Genomic DNA, 22,046 nt, shown 5'->3' with positions numbered 1-22,046 from the left:
TGAGGGGCTTCATGCACGCCAGGCAACCACTAGCTGAGGCATAATCTGGCTTCCATCCATTGACTGCTTGTTTCATGGTTATTGTGAAGATGTCTATATATCATACGTGCCACATTCTATCTATTTGTCTATTGGCAGACACTTCCTCAGCTATTGTGAGCAGAGCAGCAGAGAAAATAAATGTGCAGGAGTGCTTGTGATATGCTGACCTAGAGTGCTCTGGGATATATACCCCTGTGTGTGTGTGTGTATGTGTGTGTGTGTGTGTGTGTGTGTGTGTGTGTGTGTGTGTGTTAGAGGCCAAGACAAATTTCAAGAGTCAATTGTTCCTCAGGTGCCCTCCATCTTGTTTCTTGAGGGTTTCTAACTGGCGTGGAGTTCACTGATAGAAGTAGCCCCATGAGCCCTGGGGATCCCTCTGTTTCTGAATGTTCCCAGCCCTCACAGACATATTCCGCTGCACCAGCTTATTACATGGGTCCTGGGCATAGATGTCAGGCCCTCATACCTGTACAACAAACACTTTGTTGTCTCCCCAACTCTAGGCTCTAGTTCCATTAGCTGCTCTAGAGTCTCTGGTTCACCTACTTCACTTTTCTTTCATTGTCTGCTCTCTAGTGTGCCCCGGTATGGACATCCGCAACAACCTGACCAGGCTGCATGAGCTGGAGAACTGCTCAGTCATTGAGGGCCATCTGCAGATCCTCCTGATGTTCAAGACCAGACCCGAAGATTTCCGAGACCTCAGTTTCCCCAAACTCATCATGATCACAGACTACCTGCTTCTCTTCCGTGTCTATGGCCTGGAAAGTCTAAAAGACCTCTTCCCAAACCTCACGGTCATCCGAGGCTCCCGTCTCTTCTTCAACTATGCACTGGTCGTCTTCGAGATGGTCCACCTGAAGGAGCTGGGGCTTTACAACCTCATGAACATCACCCGGGGCTCTGTCCGCATCGAGAAGAATAATGAGCTCTGCTATCTGGCCACCATTGACTGGTCCCGAATTCTGGATTCTGTGGAGGACAACTACATTGTACTGAACAAAGATGACAACGAGGAATGTGGGGATGTCTGTCCAGGCACCGCCAAGGGCAAGACCAACTGCCCTGCTACTGTCATCAATGGGCAGTTTGTGGAACGGTGCTGGACACACAGTCATTGTCAGAAAGGTATGCTGAAGGCTGTGCCTTTTTAAGAGTCCTCCACGGTTGGTAGACCCAGGAGTAGTACACTCCTGTAAAAGTCTAGGTGATGAAGGCTGTAGGGTCCAAGCCCTAGAATCTCCATCAAAAATACATGCACCCCTTATCTGTGAGGTACACCCATTTGATATTGTACAGTGAACTGTAGGTTACTGAGGCTGTGGGAGGAGATGAGTGAGTGCACTGTAACTTGGCCACTGGAGTAGGCAAGTAGCCGTAGTTAGGTATCAAGATGTGTGTTTTTCTACATATGTGGCTCATATGTAAAAAAAAAAAAAGCTTTATATGCGAAAAATAAATAGGGGCCAGATTCTTTTGGGGAGGACCAGTTTGCCACCCTCTGTGCTGGATAGTGAAGGTTTCTGTGGTCCTCTGCTTGACTGAGGACTAGACTATGCAAGAGTATGGGTTTGGCTTAGTGTGTTTTTCTTATATGATTCAGAAGTCAATTTGTAAGAGATACTCAGAAAAAGAAATGTAAAAATTCATCTGTCTGTCTGTCTGTCTGTCTGTCTGTCTATCTATCTTCTTGTTCATCATCATCATCTGTCTCTGTGTGTGTGCGCATGCATATATGCATATGTGTGCGTCTATGTAGTTATAAGTGTGAATGTGTGTATGCCATGACCAGCATAGAGGTTAGAGAACAACTCTCCTTCCACACGTGGGGGTCTAGAGGATCAAAGTGAGATAGTCTGACTAGTGGCAAGCATCTTTACCCGCTGAGCCATCTCTCTACTCCCTTTGTGGGTCTAGTGCCTCTGTATCTTTAGCCTTCTGAGTTATAAGGCACTTGGATTATTTGAGGTTTTTGTTTTTTATTAAAGGATTTGGTTTTTTGAGGTTCAAGCTTTATTTATTTGTAATAATTTTTATTTTCTGTGGATGGGTGTTCTGTCTGCATGAATGTCTGTGCACTCCATGTGTGCCCTTAGATGCCAGGAGAGGGTGTTGGATCCCCTGGAATTGTAGCTACTAATGTTTCTGAAGTGCCTTGTGGGTTTTGGAAATTGAACCTGGATCTTCTGTAAGAAGGGCAAGTGCTCTTAGCTGCTGTAACATAGCTCCAACTCCATGTGTGTTTCTTTTCGGCTTATTTTCCAGAAATGAAATTTCTGGGTCAGAGGCTCCTAATTTGGATTGCCAAATGGCTTTCCAGAAGTGTTGGACCTGTGGACTGGACTCCTAGCCTTGTGTGGAGAGAACTGGCCTTTGAGTGTTGTTTAAAAAAAAATCTTTCACAAAGTCCTGGGGTGGGTGAGAAGCCTGTAGTTTATCTTTGTATGTGTTTGATTTCAGGGCAGAGCCTTTGAAAACATGTTTACTTATCATTCAGGGTTTCTCTGCTTTCTACCTTCCTTGTCTGAGGGCTTGGGAGAATCTAATCTGTAATTCTCTTCTCTGAAGCCTGTTAATCCTTTGTTAGTTTCATTTGTGAGCCTTCTTGTTCAGTGGAGAAAATATTCCTAACGTTCAGAGGTACTGGAGAGCGATGGGGGTGTTGATGAGGACTGACCCGAAGCCTTGTGCACACGAGGACTATGCTGTGCTGCTGAGCAGTGCGCCCAGCCCTTCAGGGGGAGATTCTAGACAGGAGGCTCTGAGCTGATTTCACTGGAAGATTCTAGACAGGAGGCTCTGAGCTGATTTCCACATTCCTTTTGTTTTCAATGCCTTACACTTAGAAAATCCCTACACATAAGATGATGTTTTGTTTAATATTAACTATTACCATGCTGAAAATCTTCCACTCTCCACTCTGGGTAGCTCTCCATGCATGTGATTTAGTGAGGTATCTGTGTGCTTGCTAGAGACCTATTGGAGAGTCTTGATGCTGTTTGTGGCATAAGCCAATTAACATCACCTGCTGTTTCAGTCCTGAGAAGACTGAGGCAGGAGGGTGGCAAGTGTGAGGCCATCCCAAATTATAGGGTGAAACCCTGGACCGCAGAAAAAAGAAAGAAGGAATGGAAGAGAGAGGAAAGGAGAAAGAGACAGAAAGAAGAAAGAGAGACATTCTATTCTAAAGAAGGAAGAAAAGGAAGGAAAGGAGAGAAAGAAGGAAGAAGGAAGGGAGGGAGGAGGGAAGGGAAGAGGGAAGGGAGGAAGAAAAGAAGGGAGGAAGAAGAAACTCTTTCCCTTCCTGTGGCTGTTCCTGCCTCCCTTCCCTGTACCTGGGCATTTGTGTTCCGAGTGCCAGCTTTTATTGTGTTTTGATGTCCAAGAGAACAGTTCATTAACTGTTTATGGCTTCGGTGACCTCATTCACATGTTGTAAAATTCCCTGGGAAAGACTAGTGAATGGGAGAAAGGCGTGGGATTAGCTCACACAATGTAGGGGAGGGAGGGGAGGAAATGTTAGTTCTTTTTGCCCTCACCTGAGCCTAAAGAAGCAATGGGTGTTGAATCTTTGGACTTGTGGGTGAGGTTTTTATGGGAACTCTTGAGGAGGAGTCTTGGATAGTGGGAGTTGGGGTATGTCTTAGCTTTGAATTGCTGTGGTAAACACCATGAACCAAAAGCAACTTGGAGAGGAAAAGGTTTATTTCATTTTATAGTTTATAGTCCGTTATCTAGTGAGATCAGGGCAGGAACACAGGGCAGAAACCTGGAGGCAGAGTTCATGGAAGAACCGCTGCTTACTGGCTTGCTCCCTATGGCTTTCTCAGCCTGCTTTCTTATAGAACCGAAGACCACCAGTCTAGGGATTGGTATGACCTACAGAGAAGAGAGCTGGGCCCTCCCACATCCATTGTTAGTCAACACTATACCAAAGAATTGCCTACAGGCTAATCTTGTGGAGGTATTTTCTTAATTAGGATTTTGTCTTCCCAGTTATATCTGAGTTTGTATCAAGTTGACAGATCACAGCAGGGTTGAGGAGACAGTGGAGAAGACAAGATGGTTGAGGAGGATGAAGATATTACTTTTGGAAAGGTTTTGAGAATATTGGAAGTTGGGGACAGAAAATTGCAAAGCTATGACCCAGAGGAAGGTGTGTGGTGGGAGCAAAGGCTTGGTAGAAACCAAGACCATTTTTGGGCCTGGAATTTTCTAGAGCCTGTGAGTTCTGGCCTGGGATTGGGTGTTGGTCTAAATGCAGGTAGGGATGATGGGAGGTAAGTCTGTACTCATTTGTGGGGAGAGAAGTTTTTCCCAGGGGCAAATCAGAGTCCTCCTGTACCTGCTAAAGTATCCAAATTCTCCATTGTATTTTGAGTGCAGTGAATTAGATCAGGGACATGTGAGAAGCAGAAACAGAGACAACTTATGAGGATGAGGAGAGCATTCTGGACAACGGAAGGGGACTAGTGAGTCAAGGGGAGAACCTAAAAATCTCTGGACCACAAGTCGCATCACTCTTTAGAGGACACAGCAGCCACTTCCCTCAAGATTGTACATTATGCATAAAGTTTTCCTTCCTCATGCAAGCATACACATGTATACCACCATACAGATGAATGCACGCACAATAATAATTAGATAATTGCCAAACCCCTAGAATTCACACTTTCAAAGTACCATTTTAAATAGATCGCTGAAGCGTTGCACCGTGCCTTCTGTGGTACGATTGTGATTTTGTCCAGTGTTTCCATAGGTGTGTGCCATGCTCCTGTTAGTCAGCTGATGGCCATCTTGGCTCCTTGGACTGCTGCTGTTTCACCGTGTTCATGTTCAAGAAATGCTCATCTTACCTAATATCAGTTCAAGGGCTTAAACAGGCATGCCAACAGTTCTCATATGCCAGAGGGGAGCTGCGAAGGGTTTAAGTCGGTGATGCACAGCCTTCCTAATGCTGTGACCCTTGAATGCATTTCCTCATGTTGTTGTGACTTCCAACCGTAAAATTATTTCATTGCCTACTTGATGACTGTAATTTTGCTAAAGTTATGAATCATAATGTAAGTATCTATTATGCAGAATATCAGATATGTGACCCCTTCCTTTAAGTGAGGAGCTGAAGGCTTAAAAAGCATTGTGAGAGAGATGGGGAAAGGAGGAAGGGAGAGAGACAGGATACATTATGTTTACTATTGTTATGTTTTATTAGTAGTTGTTAAGCCCTAACTTATTTAATTATAAATTCAATCATCTATCTATCTATCTATCTATCTATCTATCTATCTATCTATCTATCTATCTATCGATCTATCGATCTATCGATCTATCGTGCATGTGTGTGTGTCTGTCTGCCTGTTTGCCTGTGTGTGTGTGTATGTGTGTGTGTGAGAGAGAGAGAGAGAGAGAGAGAGAGAGAGAAAGAGGGAGGGAGGGAGAAAATGAATGAATGAATGAACGTGTGAGGGAGAGTGCTCATGTGCCAGACTGTGCTTGTAGAGCTCAGAAGACGGCTTAGGGGCGTTGGTTCTCTTCCTTCCACCATGTGTGTCCTCAGTTTCCCAAACTAGATGATAGGTAGTCTTGGTGGTAAATGCCTTTCCCTGCTGAGTCATCTTGTTGGCTCCCCCACGTTATTTTTTGAGACAGGCTCTCTTATCGAACTTATCAAGTTAGTTCTAGCTAGCCAGCAAGCCCCAGAGATCCTCCCACCTCCACCTCCAGGCCCTCAAGCTTGCAGGCAAGCGCTTTACCCACTGGGCCACCCCACCCTGTCCCGAGTGTTCAAATCTTTAATGAGGAATATGAAAACTTATCTGACAAGTGTCCAGTTTTCTGGAAGATTTTTAGGAATATCAATAGAAAGCTTCATTTATTTCTGTTTTTTTTTTCTCATGAGAGAGTTATTGTCCCAGTAGTTTATGGAAGACGCTGGATAGAGGGCAATGCATACTTATGAAGAGGTGGTTCTGGCTGACTTGCCTGGTGACTTGGTAACTGGTCTAACTGGTTTTTCTTTGGCATGATGAAATTCATTGACCAGTTATTTCCTATCCTGTCACCAGATCCTTGTGGGAATTGAAATCTGTTCTTTGTCACAGAACACCTGACGTACCCCAGGGAGATGCCAGGGACATTGATTCAGCTGTGGTGTGCTCTGTGTGTTTCTCTCTTTCTGTGCCGGCCAGAACTTTCATTAAACGGAGGGGACATGGATGTTGGATTTTTTTTTGAGATAAAGTCTCACTACGTAGTCCTAGATTCACTCTAACTCTTGGAAATCCTCCTGCCTCAGTCTTTGGAGTGTTGGGAGTCTAACATTCCTGGCTAAAACATTGTGTTCCGATGTGGTAAAATGTATTTCATATGTACATTGAGAAATATAATGTCACTGTCCTCATGCTCTGATTCTGGAATACCCTCTAAAAGAAATCCTGTGTCCATTATTACTCACTTCTCAATCCTGATTCCCAGAGCTCCTGACAAGGAGCAAGCAGCTTTCCAGCTGTGTGGATTCACCTGCTCCGGACATTTCTTATCCACAGAATCAGATAATATGTAGCTTACTATGTGTTCTTGCTTTCCTTTTTCTGAGTACAATGTTCTGAAAATTCACTCACAGTAATTTCATTAAGTCTTGATTTTTTGTTTTTTGTTTTTTGTTTTTTTGGTGTGGCTGAGTAATAGTTTACCATATGGATCTCACCAGTTTTACCACTTGACCAACATTTGTGGTGTTTCCTCCCTTCCGTTATTTGAAATAGGGCTTCTGCAAACACCTGTGTTCCAGAGCTCATTTGTGTCATCCCTTTACCTTTAAGTAATAAGTAACTAGCATTTGTAGGGCTGAAGTTCAAACCTAGGGTCTTGTGCATGCTAGTCAAATATACCACTGAGCTATAGCCCCAGCCTTGGTTTTGCTTCACCCCAACTCCCTGGATTACAGGCCACAGGTCATCACACCTGGGTTTTGTGTGGGTTCTGGGGATTGAAGTCAGCTTATCAGAAATACTTTACCTGCTGATTCATCCCCTGGCCCTGATAGCACCTCTTTAGGTCATGCAAAAATATTTATTAGTTTCCATTCTGTTCAGTTTGAAAGCTGGCCTTGTGGTGGTTAATATTGTCAACCCAACAGGATCTAGAGTTACCTAGGACATAAATCTCTGGGTGTGTTTATGGTGACATCCTTAGATTGTGTCAACTGAGGTGGGAAGAGAGAGAGAGAATTGTTCCCTGTTTTTGGGTCCTGGACAATAGACCAAGAATGCTAGCGTTCATCAGCCACCTCCTGAGCCTGCTGTCATGGCTTCTCTGTTGTGATGGGCTGTACCCTGCAACTGTGAACCAGAATAAGTCCTGTATATTGCTTTTGTCAGAATTTCTCTCTTTTTCATGAGTAAAGTAAATACATAGCCCCTGATATAAAGTACAACACTGTTTATTCTGTGTCTGTGCCCCTTGACAGTCTCAGAAAAGAGGAAGGAGTGACATGAGAAGATTAAGCTCAACAAAGACACTCTTCTAGTGAGAGGAGGAACCAGGAAAGGGTAGCGACTGGCCAGGGCTGAGTGTGTCACTCTATGGTTGACCTGGAACCAAGAATGCTTTAGTTCCTTCTTGGTTTCTTCCTCTGAGGAAAATCCTCAGCAAAGCAGAATGGGTGTGGACAAGACATAGGGTGCAGACGGTGAAGGGCTGATGGAGAAAATCCTCAGCCTGCGCTAACTCCTGATAGTCATTCACAGAAATCTTTTTTTGTGACTGGGGATTAGTCCAGTCAGGAAAGAGGACCTGAATTTGATTCCCAGAATCCATGTATCTTTGTTTTTTTTGGTCATAGCTGTGATGAAATAATTGACAAAAAGCAACTTAAGGAGAAAGGGTTAATTTGGCTCATAGTTCAGGCCACATGAACCTCTTAGTCACTGAGAAGTCACAGCAGCAGGAACTTAGAGTCAGTCACCTTCCATCCAGTCAAGAGCAGGATCAGTGAATTAACACATATATGCTTGTGCTTATTAGCTCATTTTCTAAGTGTGTACAGTCCAGGATCTGGGCCTACAGGATGATGCCTCCCACAGTGGTAGAGTCTTCCCACTTAACTTATAATCAGAACAAATATCCAATGTATCCAAATAGGCCAGCTAGACAGTCTTTCACTGAGACTCCCTTCCTAGGTGATTCTAGACCAGTGGCTCTCAACCTGTGGGTTGCGACTCCTTTCTTAGTGGTCCCCTCAGACCATCAGAAAACACAGATATTTACACTAGATTCACAACAGTAGCAAAATTAAAGTTATGAAGTAGCAATGAAAATAGTTTTATGGCTTGTGGCGGGGGGAGGTCACCATAACATTGAGAACTGTATCAAATGGTCACAGCGTTAGGAAGGTTGAGAACCTACTGTTTTAGACTGTGTCAAGTTGATAACCAACACTAATCATCAGACAGTGGGAAAAAAGCTGGACTTGGTGGTACACGCTTACAGTCTAAGCTCTAGAGAGGCAGGGCCAGGGGGATCACTGGGCTTTCTGGCCAGCCAGCCTAGCCTACTTGGCAAGCTCCAGGCTGGAAACAAAATCGAGAACTTCAAGACTCAATTAAGTCTTTAACAATGGCATCTATCACCTGACAGGCATGTCTAAGGAGTGTTCTGGTGCTGGGCCATCTTTGCTATCCTGTGGGTACTACTTGATTGCTGAACTTTTCTTTTGGCATGGTGGTAACATTGATTGGCAAAGCTTGCTTTGTTTTGTGTCTTGGGTTTTTGCCATCTCTGTTCATGAGTGAAATTGGGCTGTGTTTTTGGTTCGTTTCATTTTGCAATCTCTTCGTTAAGTTTTGTTATCCGATCTTCTAGTCACTTAAAGTGAATTAGGCACATTTTCATTTTAAAGGTTTTTAAAGAATTTTAGCATCGGAATTAATCTCTCCTTGGACAACTGAGTAATTTCGTGGGAAATGTTATGGTTTAAAATATTTGTGGGAAGAAATTTTTGAGTAAATTTGTATATATATATATGTATATAATATATAATTAATATGTAATTATATATACATATACATATATGCATATATATATAATTTATACGAGGTGTTTAGTGAATTTAGGCTAAAATCTTTTTGTTGCTGTTTTGCCTTTTAAAACCCTTTTTACATCGTTTGGTCAGCTTTTGTGATTCACAGTTTCTTAGAGTTAGTGAGGCTTATGAACTGAGAGTGTGCTATCCAGATTACCAGCGTTGTGTGCAGTCCCCTTATTTAATTGAGAGCTGAAAGCCTTGAAGATCTTGGGCTTATTCATCAGTCTGGCTTTTTTTTTTTAAATAATCTAGTAGTTTTTGCTAGGAACATAATTCTTTTCACTTTGTGTTTGTTCTATCCTACGTCCTTAGTTTTCTCCTTTTAAAATCTTTCTTAGTATGGAAATTTTTTGAAGGAATTACATATATAAATATTTTTTTGAGTAAATTCCAAATTGTAAAGTGAACAAATAAAATAATCTCATTTTGTTTAAACATTTGATAGTCAGAGGCTCTACTCCAGGGCCACATCCCAGTCCTTCACTGAGCAACACCTCCAGGCCTAATTTCATTCTTTTAATGCAATCAAAGCTTTTAAGGCCACAAGTTCACTCTTGATTTGGCTTTTGCCGCTCTCATTGGTCCTGGATATATATATACCTTCTTGTTTTCTTTATTGTCTAAAGAGTCCCTGATGGTATTTTAATATATTATTTTTGTTCCCCATTGAAATAAAAACAGCTCTCTCAGTTCTGTTATATGAATGGTCTTGTTTTGTCTCCTTAGGTACCCCATGTTATCCTTATTTCATAGGCTATTTTACAAGTGAGACAGGTTCAGTGAAAGTTGACTGACTTGTGGACATGTACCCTGAAGTAGCTGCGGGGAGGGATGGGCAGCTCCTTGTTTTGATCGCACCTTCTCTGGGTGAGTGAGTTTGAGTCACTGATTTCTCAGGTTGAAAAAAAAAAGAGATTTCACTGTTTCTTAGTTTCATTTTTGTTGGTACAATAACATATGATGACAAAAATCTACTAGGGAGAAAGGCGCTCACCTCAGCTTGCATGCCGGGTGACAGCTCGTTACTGAGGGAAGTCAAGGCGGGAACTTCAAACAGCTGATCGACACATTGGCGGCGAAGAACAGAGAGAAATGCTTGGTTGCTCTGCTCCGTTCCTCTGCGCCGTTCTGACCTCCTGCTTAGGGAACGATGGTGCCCACCTTGAGTGAGATCTTTCCACACCAATTAAATTAATTAAGATGCTTCTCCCCAGATGCACATGCACACACACATGCACACGCGCACACGCACGCACACGCACGCACACGCACGCACACGCACGCACACACACACAGAGCCTAACCCAGTGTCCCCTATTGAGACTTCCTTCCTAAATGACTCTAGATTGTGTCAAATTGTTGCTAAACCGGTTCCTTGGGGGCTGGAGAGATGGCTCAGTAGTTAAGGGCAATGACTACTTTTTTAGAGGTCCCGAGTTCAATTCCCAGCACCCACTTGGTGGCTCATAACCATCTGTAAAGGAATCTAGTGCCCTCTTCTGGCATGAAGGTGTACATGCAGCAGAATACTCATTTATAAAATACAAGTTAAAAAAAAAAGACAGTTCATAAAATATTGAAACAAAACAAAATAAACTAATCCTCAATTAGTGTGATGGGTTATCAAAGTTTCTAGTTGATGGGGCTTTAAGACGTTTTTATATTTTTAAATTTGAGACAGAGTCTCAATTAACCTAAGCTGTTATCGAACTTCCTATGTATCCTAGGTTGGCCTTGAACTCGTGATCCTCCTCTTCCACTTTCCCAGCGCAGGAATGACAGGTGTGTACCACACACCCAGAACTGTGCTGTGGATGGGACTCCGGTCTCCTGCCTGCCAGGCCAGTGTGCTATCCCTAGCCTTTGGATTTTTTCAGACTCTATTAGCTCAGGCTGGCCCAGGACTGAATATAGCCTAGGATGACTTTAAACTGATCTTCCTGCTTCTACCTCCTGAGTACTGAGATTTTTCCTATGTATCAAGAGGCCCAATTTTATATTATGCTGGACCTATATCTAGGTCCTCATACATGGAAGGCAGGTACCCTAATGAGCCACATCCTCAGTGTAACCCTTCCCGTATGCAATTTTAAAGGTTTTTTTTTTGGCAGGGTGGGGGTTGGGGTGGTGCTGGCCCAATATGTGAGCTAGAGGTTCTGTGTTAAAGAATTGCAGGTAGCACCAGCCAACCACAGCTCCCAGGGTCTAAACCACCAGCCTGGGAGCACTTAGGGAGGGATCCAGTGCTTCAGTTGAATATGTAAGAGTGGAGGGCCCTGCTGGGCATAGGTGGAAGAAGAGAACCTTGACCACATGAAGGCTGGATGCCCCAGGGGGTGGGAAATTTGAGGGTGGGGAGGTGGGAGGGGGGTGGATAGAGGTTACATCCACAGAGAAGAAGGAGGAGGGGTGAGGGGATGGGGGGTTCCTGGGTGGGTGGGGGATGGGGTAAGGGGACAACATAGGAAATGTAAATAAAACATCCAATAAAAAAAAGAAGATAAATATTACCCATATCAACAACAAAAAAAAGAATTGCAGGTAGCTTTTTGGTAACTGACTGTTCAGTTGATTTCAGGGGATATATCCCACAGCAGCAGGAGCCATAGGTGATGTCTGAACGCAAATTCATAGTATGCAGTAGTCTAAGGGAAGACATTAATTTTCTCCAGAAAGTGAAGCAAGAATTCTCCACCCAGATGCCTGGCTTTGTTGAGCTGCCAGGGTATGTGTTTACAAAACCACTTTCTCTTTCTCTCTTCTTGTGCTTGTGGTTTTATGGTCTGGGTTTGAGAGTTCTCACCCAGGGCTGAGTGTGGCCTGTCAGGCCACCTGCCCCCATGGCCTTCCTGGCTATTTCTGGCCTTCAGTGTGTGCTTGCTGAAAAGCCAGCATGACTTGAGGTGATGTCAGACAGACTTTTCTTTAGAAGGGCACTGTGATTCATCTTTGTATTTAACGGGCCTGTGTCATGTTGGAAGTATGACGGTAGTAGTTTTTGTTTGAAATCTAATAAGGGAGTTTGCATCTGCCATCTGGAAGCCGCGTTCCTTCTGTTCGTTTTATTGTTTTTTGACTAAGAGTAGCGTTGAAGAGCAGGAAATAGGTTTTGCAATATTGCCGACATCTGCCCAGAGGGTCTCTCCTCTTTCCTCAAACTGCATTTTTTTTTCTTCTGTGAGCCAGAGATACATATGAGGCAGCCGGGCTTGGCAGGTCAGCTTTGTATTCCTTTGCATGCATAATTACGTGTGTATGTTATAGTCTCATGTGGCCTGGCTGGCCTTGAGTTCACTGCACAGTTGAGCCTGGCTTTGAATACCTGACCACCCAGCCTCTACCCCCTGATTCATAGGTGTGCCACAATGTATGGATACATGCGTGTGTATATGTGTAAGTAGGTATGTGTATATACGTTATGTGTATATACGTATGTGTATATACGTTAGTGTCAAGTTGTTAGCCCCTTCTTCCATCACCTAAAAACCACAAGTTCTGGGGATTGAACTTAGGTCTTGGTGACACATCCTTTAATCACTGAACTAACCTCCTTTGACTTTTCTAGGCCACATTTTAAACGTCAGAAAGCATCTAAGAGACATGGCATACACATTTCTTTGCTTGTATAATTTTATACTACAGCTCTTCTTTCAGAGAATGGAGAATCAGGTATAAAACATTTTAATATTCATTTACTCTTTATTTTGGGGTACGGCACCTGTTGGTTTTCATTGCTAACTTTACACACCCTAAAATCACTTGGGAAGAGAGTCTCACTGAGGGATTGTCTACATTGGATTGGCCTGGGGGGGGTCTTAGTTGCATTAGTTCCTAGCACCATGGGTGGTATCATAAGAATGGAAAGGGTAGCTAGGCACAGCACGCATGCGTTTGTTCCTGTGTTGGATTGTGGTTGTGACCAGCTGCTTCAGAATCCTGCCACATTGATTTCCCCAGGAATTGTGAGCCAAATAAAGTTGCTCTTGTCAGGATCTTAATCCCAGCAACAGGAATGAAACCAGGAAGGTGTGTGGTTGGCTTCTCTTCTGGTCTTGAGCTCTTTGGGCTCAGGCCACCCTGCCAGTTCTGTCTCCTGAGAATCCTAATGCTGGGGTCAAACTATTTTCAAACTGTGTGGTCACTACTGTGGTCTGGATCTGCAACCTCCCCAATGGGCTCCCATGTTTGAACACTTGGTAGTCAGACAGATGGGATCTTCCTTTGGGAAGTTTGTGGAACCTTTAGGAAGTGGAGCCTGGCTGGAGCAAGTGGGGTGTTGGAAATGGGGCCTGACCCCACTTCCTGTCCTCTCTGTTCTGTTCCTGGCTGCACACTTTTAGCGTTCTGGAGTTGCCAGCTGCCATTCTTTTGTCTCCATGGCGGCTTGCATCCCTTTAAGGTGTGAGTACAAATGAACCCCTCTTCCCTTCAGTTGCTTCTTGTCAAAGAATTGCTCATAGCAACAGGAAAAGTAGCAAAATCACCAAGAGTACGTTTATGATATTTTTTTTCCTTTTCTTTTTAAAATTTTGTGTATGAGAGCTCTATCTGCATGTACACCTGCGTGCCAGAAGAGGGCATCAGATCCCATTACAGATGGTCGTGAGCCACCTTGTGGTTGTTGGGAATTGAACTCAGAATGTCTGCAAGAGCAACCAATATTCTTAACTGATGCACCATCTCTCCAGGCCCCCATTTGGGAACTTCTTACTGGCTATTTTACCCAATTAAAAGGAAATTGGAGCCTGAAGTTGTGGCTCACTGGTAAGGCCTATCCATGCAGCATGATCGGCCTGCCCTGCAGTTTAAAGGAGAGTCCTAAAATACAGTGTCTGGAGTGGCGATTCAGTGGCTAAGAGCACTGGCTGAGCAAACTTGAGGACCAGAGTTCAAATCCCTAGCACCTACATGAAAAGCCGAGTGTGGTTATGTGAATCTTTGTAACTCCATCTCTGATATGGAGCAGAAGCAGGAGGATGACCACAGCTTGTTGGCTGCCAGTTTAGCCCTGGGTTCAGCGAGAGACCCTCTCCTGGGAATAAAGTGGAGGGTGAAAGAGCAGAATACCCATGGCTGCTGCATCCATAAATGGATGCATACAACTACACACTACATTCCACCAGTCGCCCCAACCCGCACTATTTCTTATGTCTTTAAAAATGTATATTCTTCTTTCTCCCATCATTTACTTTTTCACTTTACATCCTAATAACAACCCCTCCCTCCTGTCCTCCTAGTCCCGCCCTTACAAGTCCCTCCTCCCATGACCTTCCTCCCCCTCTCCTTAGAGAAGGGTAAGCTCCCCTCAGGTATCACCTTACCCTGGAACATCAAGTTCCAGCAGGGCTAAGCACATCCTCTCCCACTGAGGCCCAACTAGGCAGTCCAGGTATCGGGAAGGGAATCCAGTGACAGGCAACAGAGTCAGAGACAGCCCCTGCTCCAATTGTTAGGGAACTCCAGGGCAACTAAGCTGCACACTCCTACAAATATGTAGGGGGTCTAGGTCCAGCCCCAGCATCCTCTCTGGTTGGTGGTTCACTCTCTTTGAGCCCCCACGGGCCCAGGTTAGTTGACTCTGTAGGTCTTCTTGTGGTATCTATATATTCTTTGTTTTATAATTTGTCCTTTATTTCAGAATTATAGATGAAGTTATGATATCGTCAACAGTTTATATTGCTTATGACTGTCTTCCTAGACAGCTGGGAGGCTCAGGCAGGAGAATCACATTTTGTAGACCTTCTTTGGCTACATAACAAACCTGGGTGACTTGGCATAGTTGTGGAGTACTGGCTTACCATGCTCAAGTCCCTGGATTCAACATCATTCAAACAGTAACAGCGACAGCCACAATAATAATAAATAAACATCTATCCAGCCTCCCTAGACCCATACATTTTGTTTGTTTGTTTTTGGGAACGGGCTTCATGTAGCCCAGACTGGCCTCAAGCATTGCTGGCTCTGTAGCTGAGGCTCATTTTGAACTCTTGATCATCTTGCCTCCACCTCCTCAGTGCCACCCTGCCCACTTTTGTGTGGTGATGGCATCTCCCTCAGGGTTGTCTGTATGTCAGGCCAGCACTGTGTCCAGTGAACCACATCCCAGGCCTTAGAGCTTCGCCTTGACTCAGTACCTGAGGCTTGTGTAGCAAGCTGTCTGTGTTGCTTAGATTTGTTTGGACTCTTTCCATTTACATGAGATGTGAATTGTACGTTTAATTCCCGTATGAATGGTTGTTTGAAGAGGTGACTGAATATGTCATTGGCCTGAAATGCAAAACACAAAACAACAACAACAACAACAACAACAACAAACCCCAGCTCTGTTGACTTTGCTGACTGATCCCCAGTGATCTTTCTTTAGCCTTTCGGAGATAATTGTGCAAACAAGAAATGAACTTTGCCATTCATGGTTCTAAGCGCCTTGGCAAAGAGCATGCCTGGGTCGCTACTGTCTTGGTGAGGCAGGAACGCTCTTCGATTTTAACAATTTCTTGTTATTAGTGCGTGTTAACGATACATAATGTTTTGCACATGGCATTCTTGTACATGATTATAATGCTTGTACATCATAGTCCTCCCAATTGTCCTCTTTTCTCCTCTCCTGCTGTCCACATTTCTCTTTTCAAACAGTCCTACTTTTATGCCTGGGCCCAGTGAGAGTCACCATTATTGCTTTCATGAGTTTGGTCAACCTACCAGTAGCCATCCATACCACTGAAGAAACTGTCTTTTCTGGTTCCTCCTAGCAACTGTTCCTCCTAGCAACTCCAGATTTCCATCAGAGAGGGCCTGGGCCTTGTGAGACCTTCCTCCTATTAATTGTTAACTGCCTAGCAATCCTCTGGGATGGGTAGGACCTTGCGTCCCCTCTCTCCCAGCAACCTTTAACTGTTTAAAGGGGTGGGGACTCATGAGCTCTCTCTCCTTCAACAACTATTAGCTGTCTGTCTTTAGGGAGAGGCAGAGACTCCTCAGCCTCTCTAGTAACCACTAACTGTCTGTAGTACATCCACAGGGAAGGGAGCCGTTCTCCTGAGTCCCTACCCTTAGCAATTGTGAGCTATCTTCAGAGAGAGAGGTGGAACATCATGAGTCCCTCTTTCTGATAACCAGTAAAGGCCTATAATAGATTTTTCAGGGAGGTACAAGGCCATGCTAACCCCTGCTTCTTCATGATGGAATGTCACTGGGGTCAATCACGTGAAGGTCTTGTGAAGGTAATTGAAGCTTCTTCAGTAGGACTACCACCTGTTAAGCCCGGGGAACAGGGGGACAGGGGGACACATGACCACTTGGGAGGTCACACCCATACCCTATCTAAATCTCTCACAGACCAGAGCTTGAGCTTCTGAATTGGCCACACAGTGTGTGGTGCACTCACCATGTGATCCCCAAGTGGGCAACATTTACATAACGGGTCCCTCCCTTCGTACCCTCAAGGTGCACCTCTGACTCGTGTCGCTGTGGGAGCGGGCTCACCAACTTTGTGAAGGGCGCCCACCAGAGCTCCTGCCTTCTCTACTTTGCATTTTGTTGTGTGACTCCTCCCTGAGACGGAGGGGTGTTTCAGTTTTTATACCTGTTGCTGTGAGAAAATACATCGACAGAAGCAACTTACAGGAGAAGAGTTCAAGGGTACTGTCACACAGGAGCTTAAAGCAGCCGATCACATCACGCCCACGGTCAGGAGGCAGAGAGCAGTGGACACATGCTAGTGCCTGGTTCCTTCTCTCTATTGTGTATAGTCTAGGACTCAGGGAATGGTTCCATCTACAAGTAAAGTGGGCCTTTCCACACCAATTACAATAATTAAGAGAGTCCCCTACAGGACTGTCTAGAGGCCCATCTCCCAGATGATGGTTTTAGATTCTGTGAAGTTAATAATTAAAACTAACTATCATGAGGTGGGAGAATACGAAAGTGGATATCTTGGCCAGAGAGATGGCTCAGTGGTTAAGAGCACTGGCTGCTCAGTCAGAGGACCAGGTTTGATTCTCAGCACCCATAATGTGCCTTACAGCCGTCTGTAACTCCAGCCTCAGAGGATCCGACATCCCCCTCTAGCCTCTGAGGGCACTAGGCACAGACATGCATGTAGGCAAGATACCCAAATACGTAAAAGTAAGTAAGTATAAAATAAATAAAATAGAAAGCAGATATCACGGTCTTGTAGAATGGTGTGTGTGTGTGTGTGTGTGTGTGTGTGTGTGTGTGTGTTCGCTTGGACTTTTCCAGAAAATATGTGAACAAGTGTCTATTAATCCTATATTGGGCATTGATGACACTCTAAAGTAATTCTACCGAAGTTCAACTTAGTGACTGCAGCTTAGGTCTGAGGTTCTCCAGGCAAGTGCTGTACCGGGGTCCACCCTTCGCTTGCCCCCTGTGCTCCCCTTTATTGTTGTTGCTGGTGTTTTGGTTTTGTGTGTCTGTGTGTGCACATGTGTGTGTGTGCACATGTGTGTGTGTGTGTGAGAGTGCACCGGCGTGAATATACTAAGGTGCACGTGTGGAGATTAGAAGACAACTTTTGGTAATTGTTTTTTGCCATCCACCTTGTTCTGCTGCGTAGTCCTTTTTACTGTTTCTTGCTGTTGTGTACACCAGGCTAGTTTGCGTGTGGGATTTCAGGTGATTCTCCTATTTCTGCCTCTCATTTTGCCATAGTGACACTGGGATTTCAGACATGTGGCACCATATATGACTTCTATACAGGTTCTGGCAATTTGAATTCAGGCAACCAGACTTGTGTGGCAAATGTCTTTCTCTTCCTATCTTATTGACATTTTGACACAGGGTCTCACTAAGTTGCCCAGACAGACCCTGGGCTTATGATCCTTTGATTTTAATCTCCCTATTAGCTGGGATTACAAGTCTGCATCACCAGACCTGGATCTGTCTGTCTGTCTGTCTGTCTGTCTGTCTATCATCTATCTCTATCATCTGTCTGCATGCCTGCCTATCTATCTATCTATCTATCTATCTATCTATCTATCTATCTATCTATCTTATCTATCTATTTATTTTTGTGGGTGTGAAAAGACAGATAAACCACAATTTACCATCTTAGCTATTTTTTTTAGAGCATAGTTAAGCAACATGAAACACATTCACATAGTTGTGCAATTATTGACACTTTTCCAGAACTTTCTCATTTCCCAAACTGAAGTGCCATCTCCATTTCTCCATACGTCTCCTGAGCTCTCTCGGCCCCTGGTGTCTACCATGTTCCTGTTTTCTTTGTGAATCTGACATTTTTGGGACCTCCTAAAAGTAAAATCCTTGGCTTAGTTTGCCAAGCACCATGACCTCAAGGTCAATCCATGTAGTAGCATGATCTAGAATTTTGTTCCCTTTAAAAGCTGAATAATATTCCAGTGTATGGCTATTCATTCCATTTAGGTTGGTGTATCCATCCGTTGGTAAACATTTGCCTCTTTCCGTCTTTAAAAGCTTCTGTGTACACACATATACAGATAGCTGTCATGACTATCTAGGTCGGTTCATTTCACTTTTCAACTTGATGAAACCTAGTTCAGGTTAATTAAACCTAGAGTAGGGTTAATTGAGGTGGAAAGACCTGCTCCTTGCGGTACCATTGCCTGGGCTGCGATCCTAAACCTTATAAAACAAGAAAGTCAGCAGAGCACAAGTATCCATCCTTCTGCTGCTTTCTGACTGTTGTGATGTAACACTTCTACAGCCTCAACCTCCTGCCACCATGACTTCTCACCCCGGTGGACTGTACCCTCAAACTGTTGGCCAAAACAAATGATTTCTCTCTTAAATTGCTTGTGTCATTGTATGGTATCCCAGCAACAGGAAAGGTAACAAAGACTGGAGGTCCTGGAGATGTTTTGATACAGTGTGTCTTCTGTAAATCTGAGGGAGAGGCAGAGAGACGGGGAGAGGATGGTGGCTGCTTTCTCCCATTCACGTTGTGTGTGGCTTTTCTTGTAGGGATGAGAGAAGCCTCTTGGCTGGGATCATTTTCTTGATTTCTGTTGCTTCCACTCAAAGTCCATCCCATGTCTGGCCTGGGAGTTTCCCGTGTGGATGTGGAATGTGGTATTTTGGCAGGAAATTACTGCTTTATTCTTTGCTACTGTTCCATTTGTTTGGTAGTGTTGAGAGATGGGGAAACCTCCTTCATTTGAGAGGGAAACTGAGATGGATTTAATTTGCCATTGTCGGCTCAAGCCTCAGTATATTCTCGTGCTCCAGGGCTTGCTTGCTGGGGTCAAGTTTGAGCCAAGATTCCCTTCCCAAATGTCTTAAATCAAATCCAAGAACAAAGAACACCTTCTCTTTCATGTTTTCTTTCCTGTTTTTTTTTCTTCACACAACTGAATATTTTTCTATTTTACATCTTCAGTTAAAACATTGAAGGTTTTTTTTTTTTTTTTTTTAGGTGTTTGTGTTCTGTGTGTGTTTGGTGTTCATTTGTGTCACATGTTCTTGCAGCTATCCATGCATCTACATGCATGTGTGGATGGCAGGGTGTTTTCTTCAATCATTGTCTACCCTTTTAAAATTACATTTATTTATTTTTATTAAGTTTTTTTTCCTTTTTTGTGTTCTTTCACATGTAGTGATCAGATGACAACTTGGGAAAGTCAGTTCTTGCCTTCTATTCTGTGAGTCTTGGGGATCAACTCTGGTGGAGAGGTTTGGTAACGAGCTCCAGTACTCACTGAGCTGCCTCGCTGGCCCTCCACCTTATGGTTTGAGACAGGGTCTCTCACTCAACGTGGAGTTTGCCAAATGACTGGATTGGGCAGCCAGTGAGGTCCAGGAATCTGCTTCTTGTGACCTCTCCTTCAGCACTGGGAGTATATCGGGTCATGCTTAGCTATTTACATGGGTGTTGGAGATCAAACTCAGGGCCACATGCTGGCGTGACAGCACGTTATTGACCAAGCCAAGTCCCCAGCCCTCTTTCTGGTTTCTTTCGTACTTAGAAGTTTTTGCTTTTTGCTTTGGGTGTGTCTGCATGTGGTGCTGGGGATCGGGCCCAGTCTAGCCTCGGGCATGCTAGGCAAGGCCTCTCCCTCAGAGGTACACCTCTAACTTCTACTAGTGTTTTTGTTTTGCTTTTGAGACAAGGTTTTGATATGTAGTCCACCTTGGCCTCGAACTCACAATCTTCTTGCCTCGTCTTTGCAAGTGTAAGGAATTGCAGATGTGTACCACCAAGCCCCACTTCTTCTAAAAAATTTCTTAAAAAGATTCATCTTTATTTTTAATTGTTCAGGTACACACACACACACACACACACACACACACACACACAGTCCTTGTGGAGATCAGAAGGGAGCGATGGATCCCCTGGATCTGGAGTTATAGGTGATTGTGAGCTGTCTGACACTGGTGCTGAGAACTGGATCCCAGTCCTCTGGGAGCGCAGTAAGTGTTCTCAACCAGGAGGTCATCACTTCAGCCCACTACTAGCTATTTGAAAATACATAATTAATTACTGATTATAACTAAAAGCTTTCTGGTGAGAAGATAGAGACTTAATTAATAGGACTGGATTCGTTTAAATGGGTCTAAAGTTTAGGTTATGTGCGTTAGCTTGTTATTTGTTGAGATAGGGTTGCATGTAGCCCAGGATGGTCCTGAACTTGCTATACTGCACATTGCTCTGTACTTGTGTTCCTTTTGCCTTCACCTCCTTAGTGCTGGGACTGTTCCATCATGCTGGGTTTATGTACAACTGGGGATTGAACCCACACTTCCTACAGGATAGGCAAGTACTCTATCGATTGAGCCTAAGCCCTTGCTGACATAGGGACTGTGGGCATGGCTCAGAGGGAAGCTCCTGCCTAGGGTTCCCCTGGGAGGGATGAGGGGTGTGGCTCAACCTTAGAGTACTTGACTCGTCTGTGTGAGGCCATGGGCTCCATCATCTGCAGCACCAAACGGGTAAATGCCGTAGCACCAAATGGGTAAATGCCATGACAGGTTGCATTTGAGATTTTGTATGGTAAGCATTGAGCCCTCCAATGTCAGGAATTTGGAAGAGGGGCAGGGTGACTGATGGGTGTTGGGTGGTAGAAATACATAGCATTTGAATTCTAGCTTTTGAACAGAAGCCTTTTTTTCTCCTTCAGAAGCAGCTTCCTGTAGGTTTTTTCCCTTTTTTTTTTTCCTTTTTATGGTGCTTCTGCAGTGTTCCTGGGAGATCTCCTTGGTTGCCGGTTTCCTTGGTGGCTCGAGCCTTACCAAGTTAGTGAGTTATTCTGAGTTCTGGAATCCAGCATCTGGTGCAGCTTGTGGCTCTTGGCTCTGACCTAGGAGGCCCTGCCAGCCAAAGGAGGTGGCTTCCCCGTGCCTGGGGGCCAGCCTGGGAGGCTGCAGGCTTTTAAAGGCCATGGCTTGTGCTTGAGACATGTGTTCCTCTGGCACTGGCTTTGTTGAAAACACATTCCCTAGATAGTTTCTCTTCTACACAGACTTTGGGTGTGCTAGAGGCATATTCTCTCTCTCTCTCTCTCTCTCTCTCTCTCTCTCTCTCTCTCTCTCTCTCTCTCTCTCTCCAGTGCACTGATTTGCTGTTTTCTGGCTGTATGTATGGAGAGTAGTGTGCACGCAAGTGGGGCTCTGATCTCAGCCAGCCCCACCTGACTTCACTAAGCCAAGGCTCAAGGCTGGTAGAATTCCCCAGTTGATGGACAAGACATTGAGGCTGGCAGAAAAGTCAAGGGGAAGCGGCAGCTGCATATATGGCCTACAGGCTTTGTTCTGAGCTCACAGCCTGATCTGGGCTCAGAACTGGTAGCTATCCTCTCTCCTAATTCCCGGGTCCAGCTGGTCACGAGAGCCCTCTTAACGTTTTTGTCTTTTATTTTCTGTGCTGTGAGTAGGACCTAGGGACCGTGTGCATTCTGGGCAAATATTTGCCACTGATCTGTCT

At 44.4% G+C, this 22,046-nt stretch overlaps 1 protein-coding gene across 3 annotated transcripts in view; it reads left to right on the top strand.

Moving 5' to 3' along the window:
• The window catches only part of Insr (insulin receptor), a 132,759-nt gene that overhangs the window by 20,791 nt on the left and 89,922 nt on the right, over window positions 1–22,046 (top strand). For all 3 annotated transcript variants that reach the window (XM_028779715.1, XM_028779717.1, XM_028779716.1), the window contains exon 2: window positions 619–1,170. In XM_028779715.1, the coding sequence (XP_028635548.1) occupies window positions 619–1,170 (552 nt within the window). The remainder of the gene's footprint in view (window positions 1–618; window positions 1,171–22,046) is intronic.

This window comes from Grammomys surdaster, unplaced genomic scaffold (genome assembly GCF_004785775.1).
Source record: "Grammomys surdaster isolate TR1022 unplaced genomic scaffold, NIH_TR_1.0 362, whole genome shotgun sequence".
NCBI classification, from domain to species: Eukaryota; Metazoa; Chordata; class Mammalia; order Rodentia; family Muridae; genus Grammomys; species Grammomys surdaster.
Note: the sequence above shows the minus strand (reverse complement) of the source record. Positions and strands in the feature narration are given on the sequence as shown.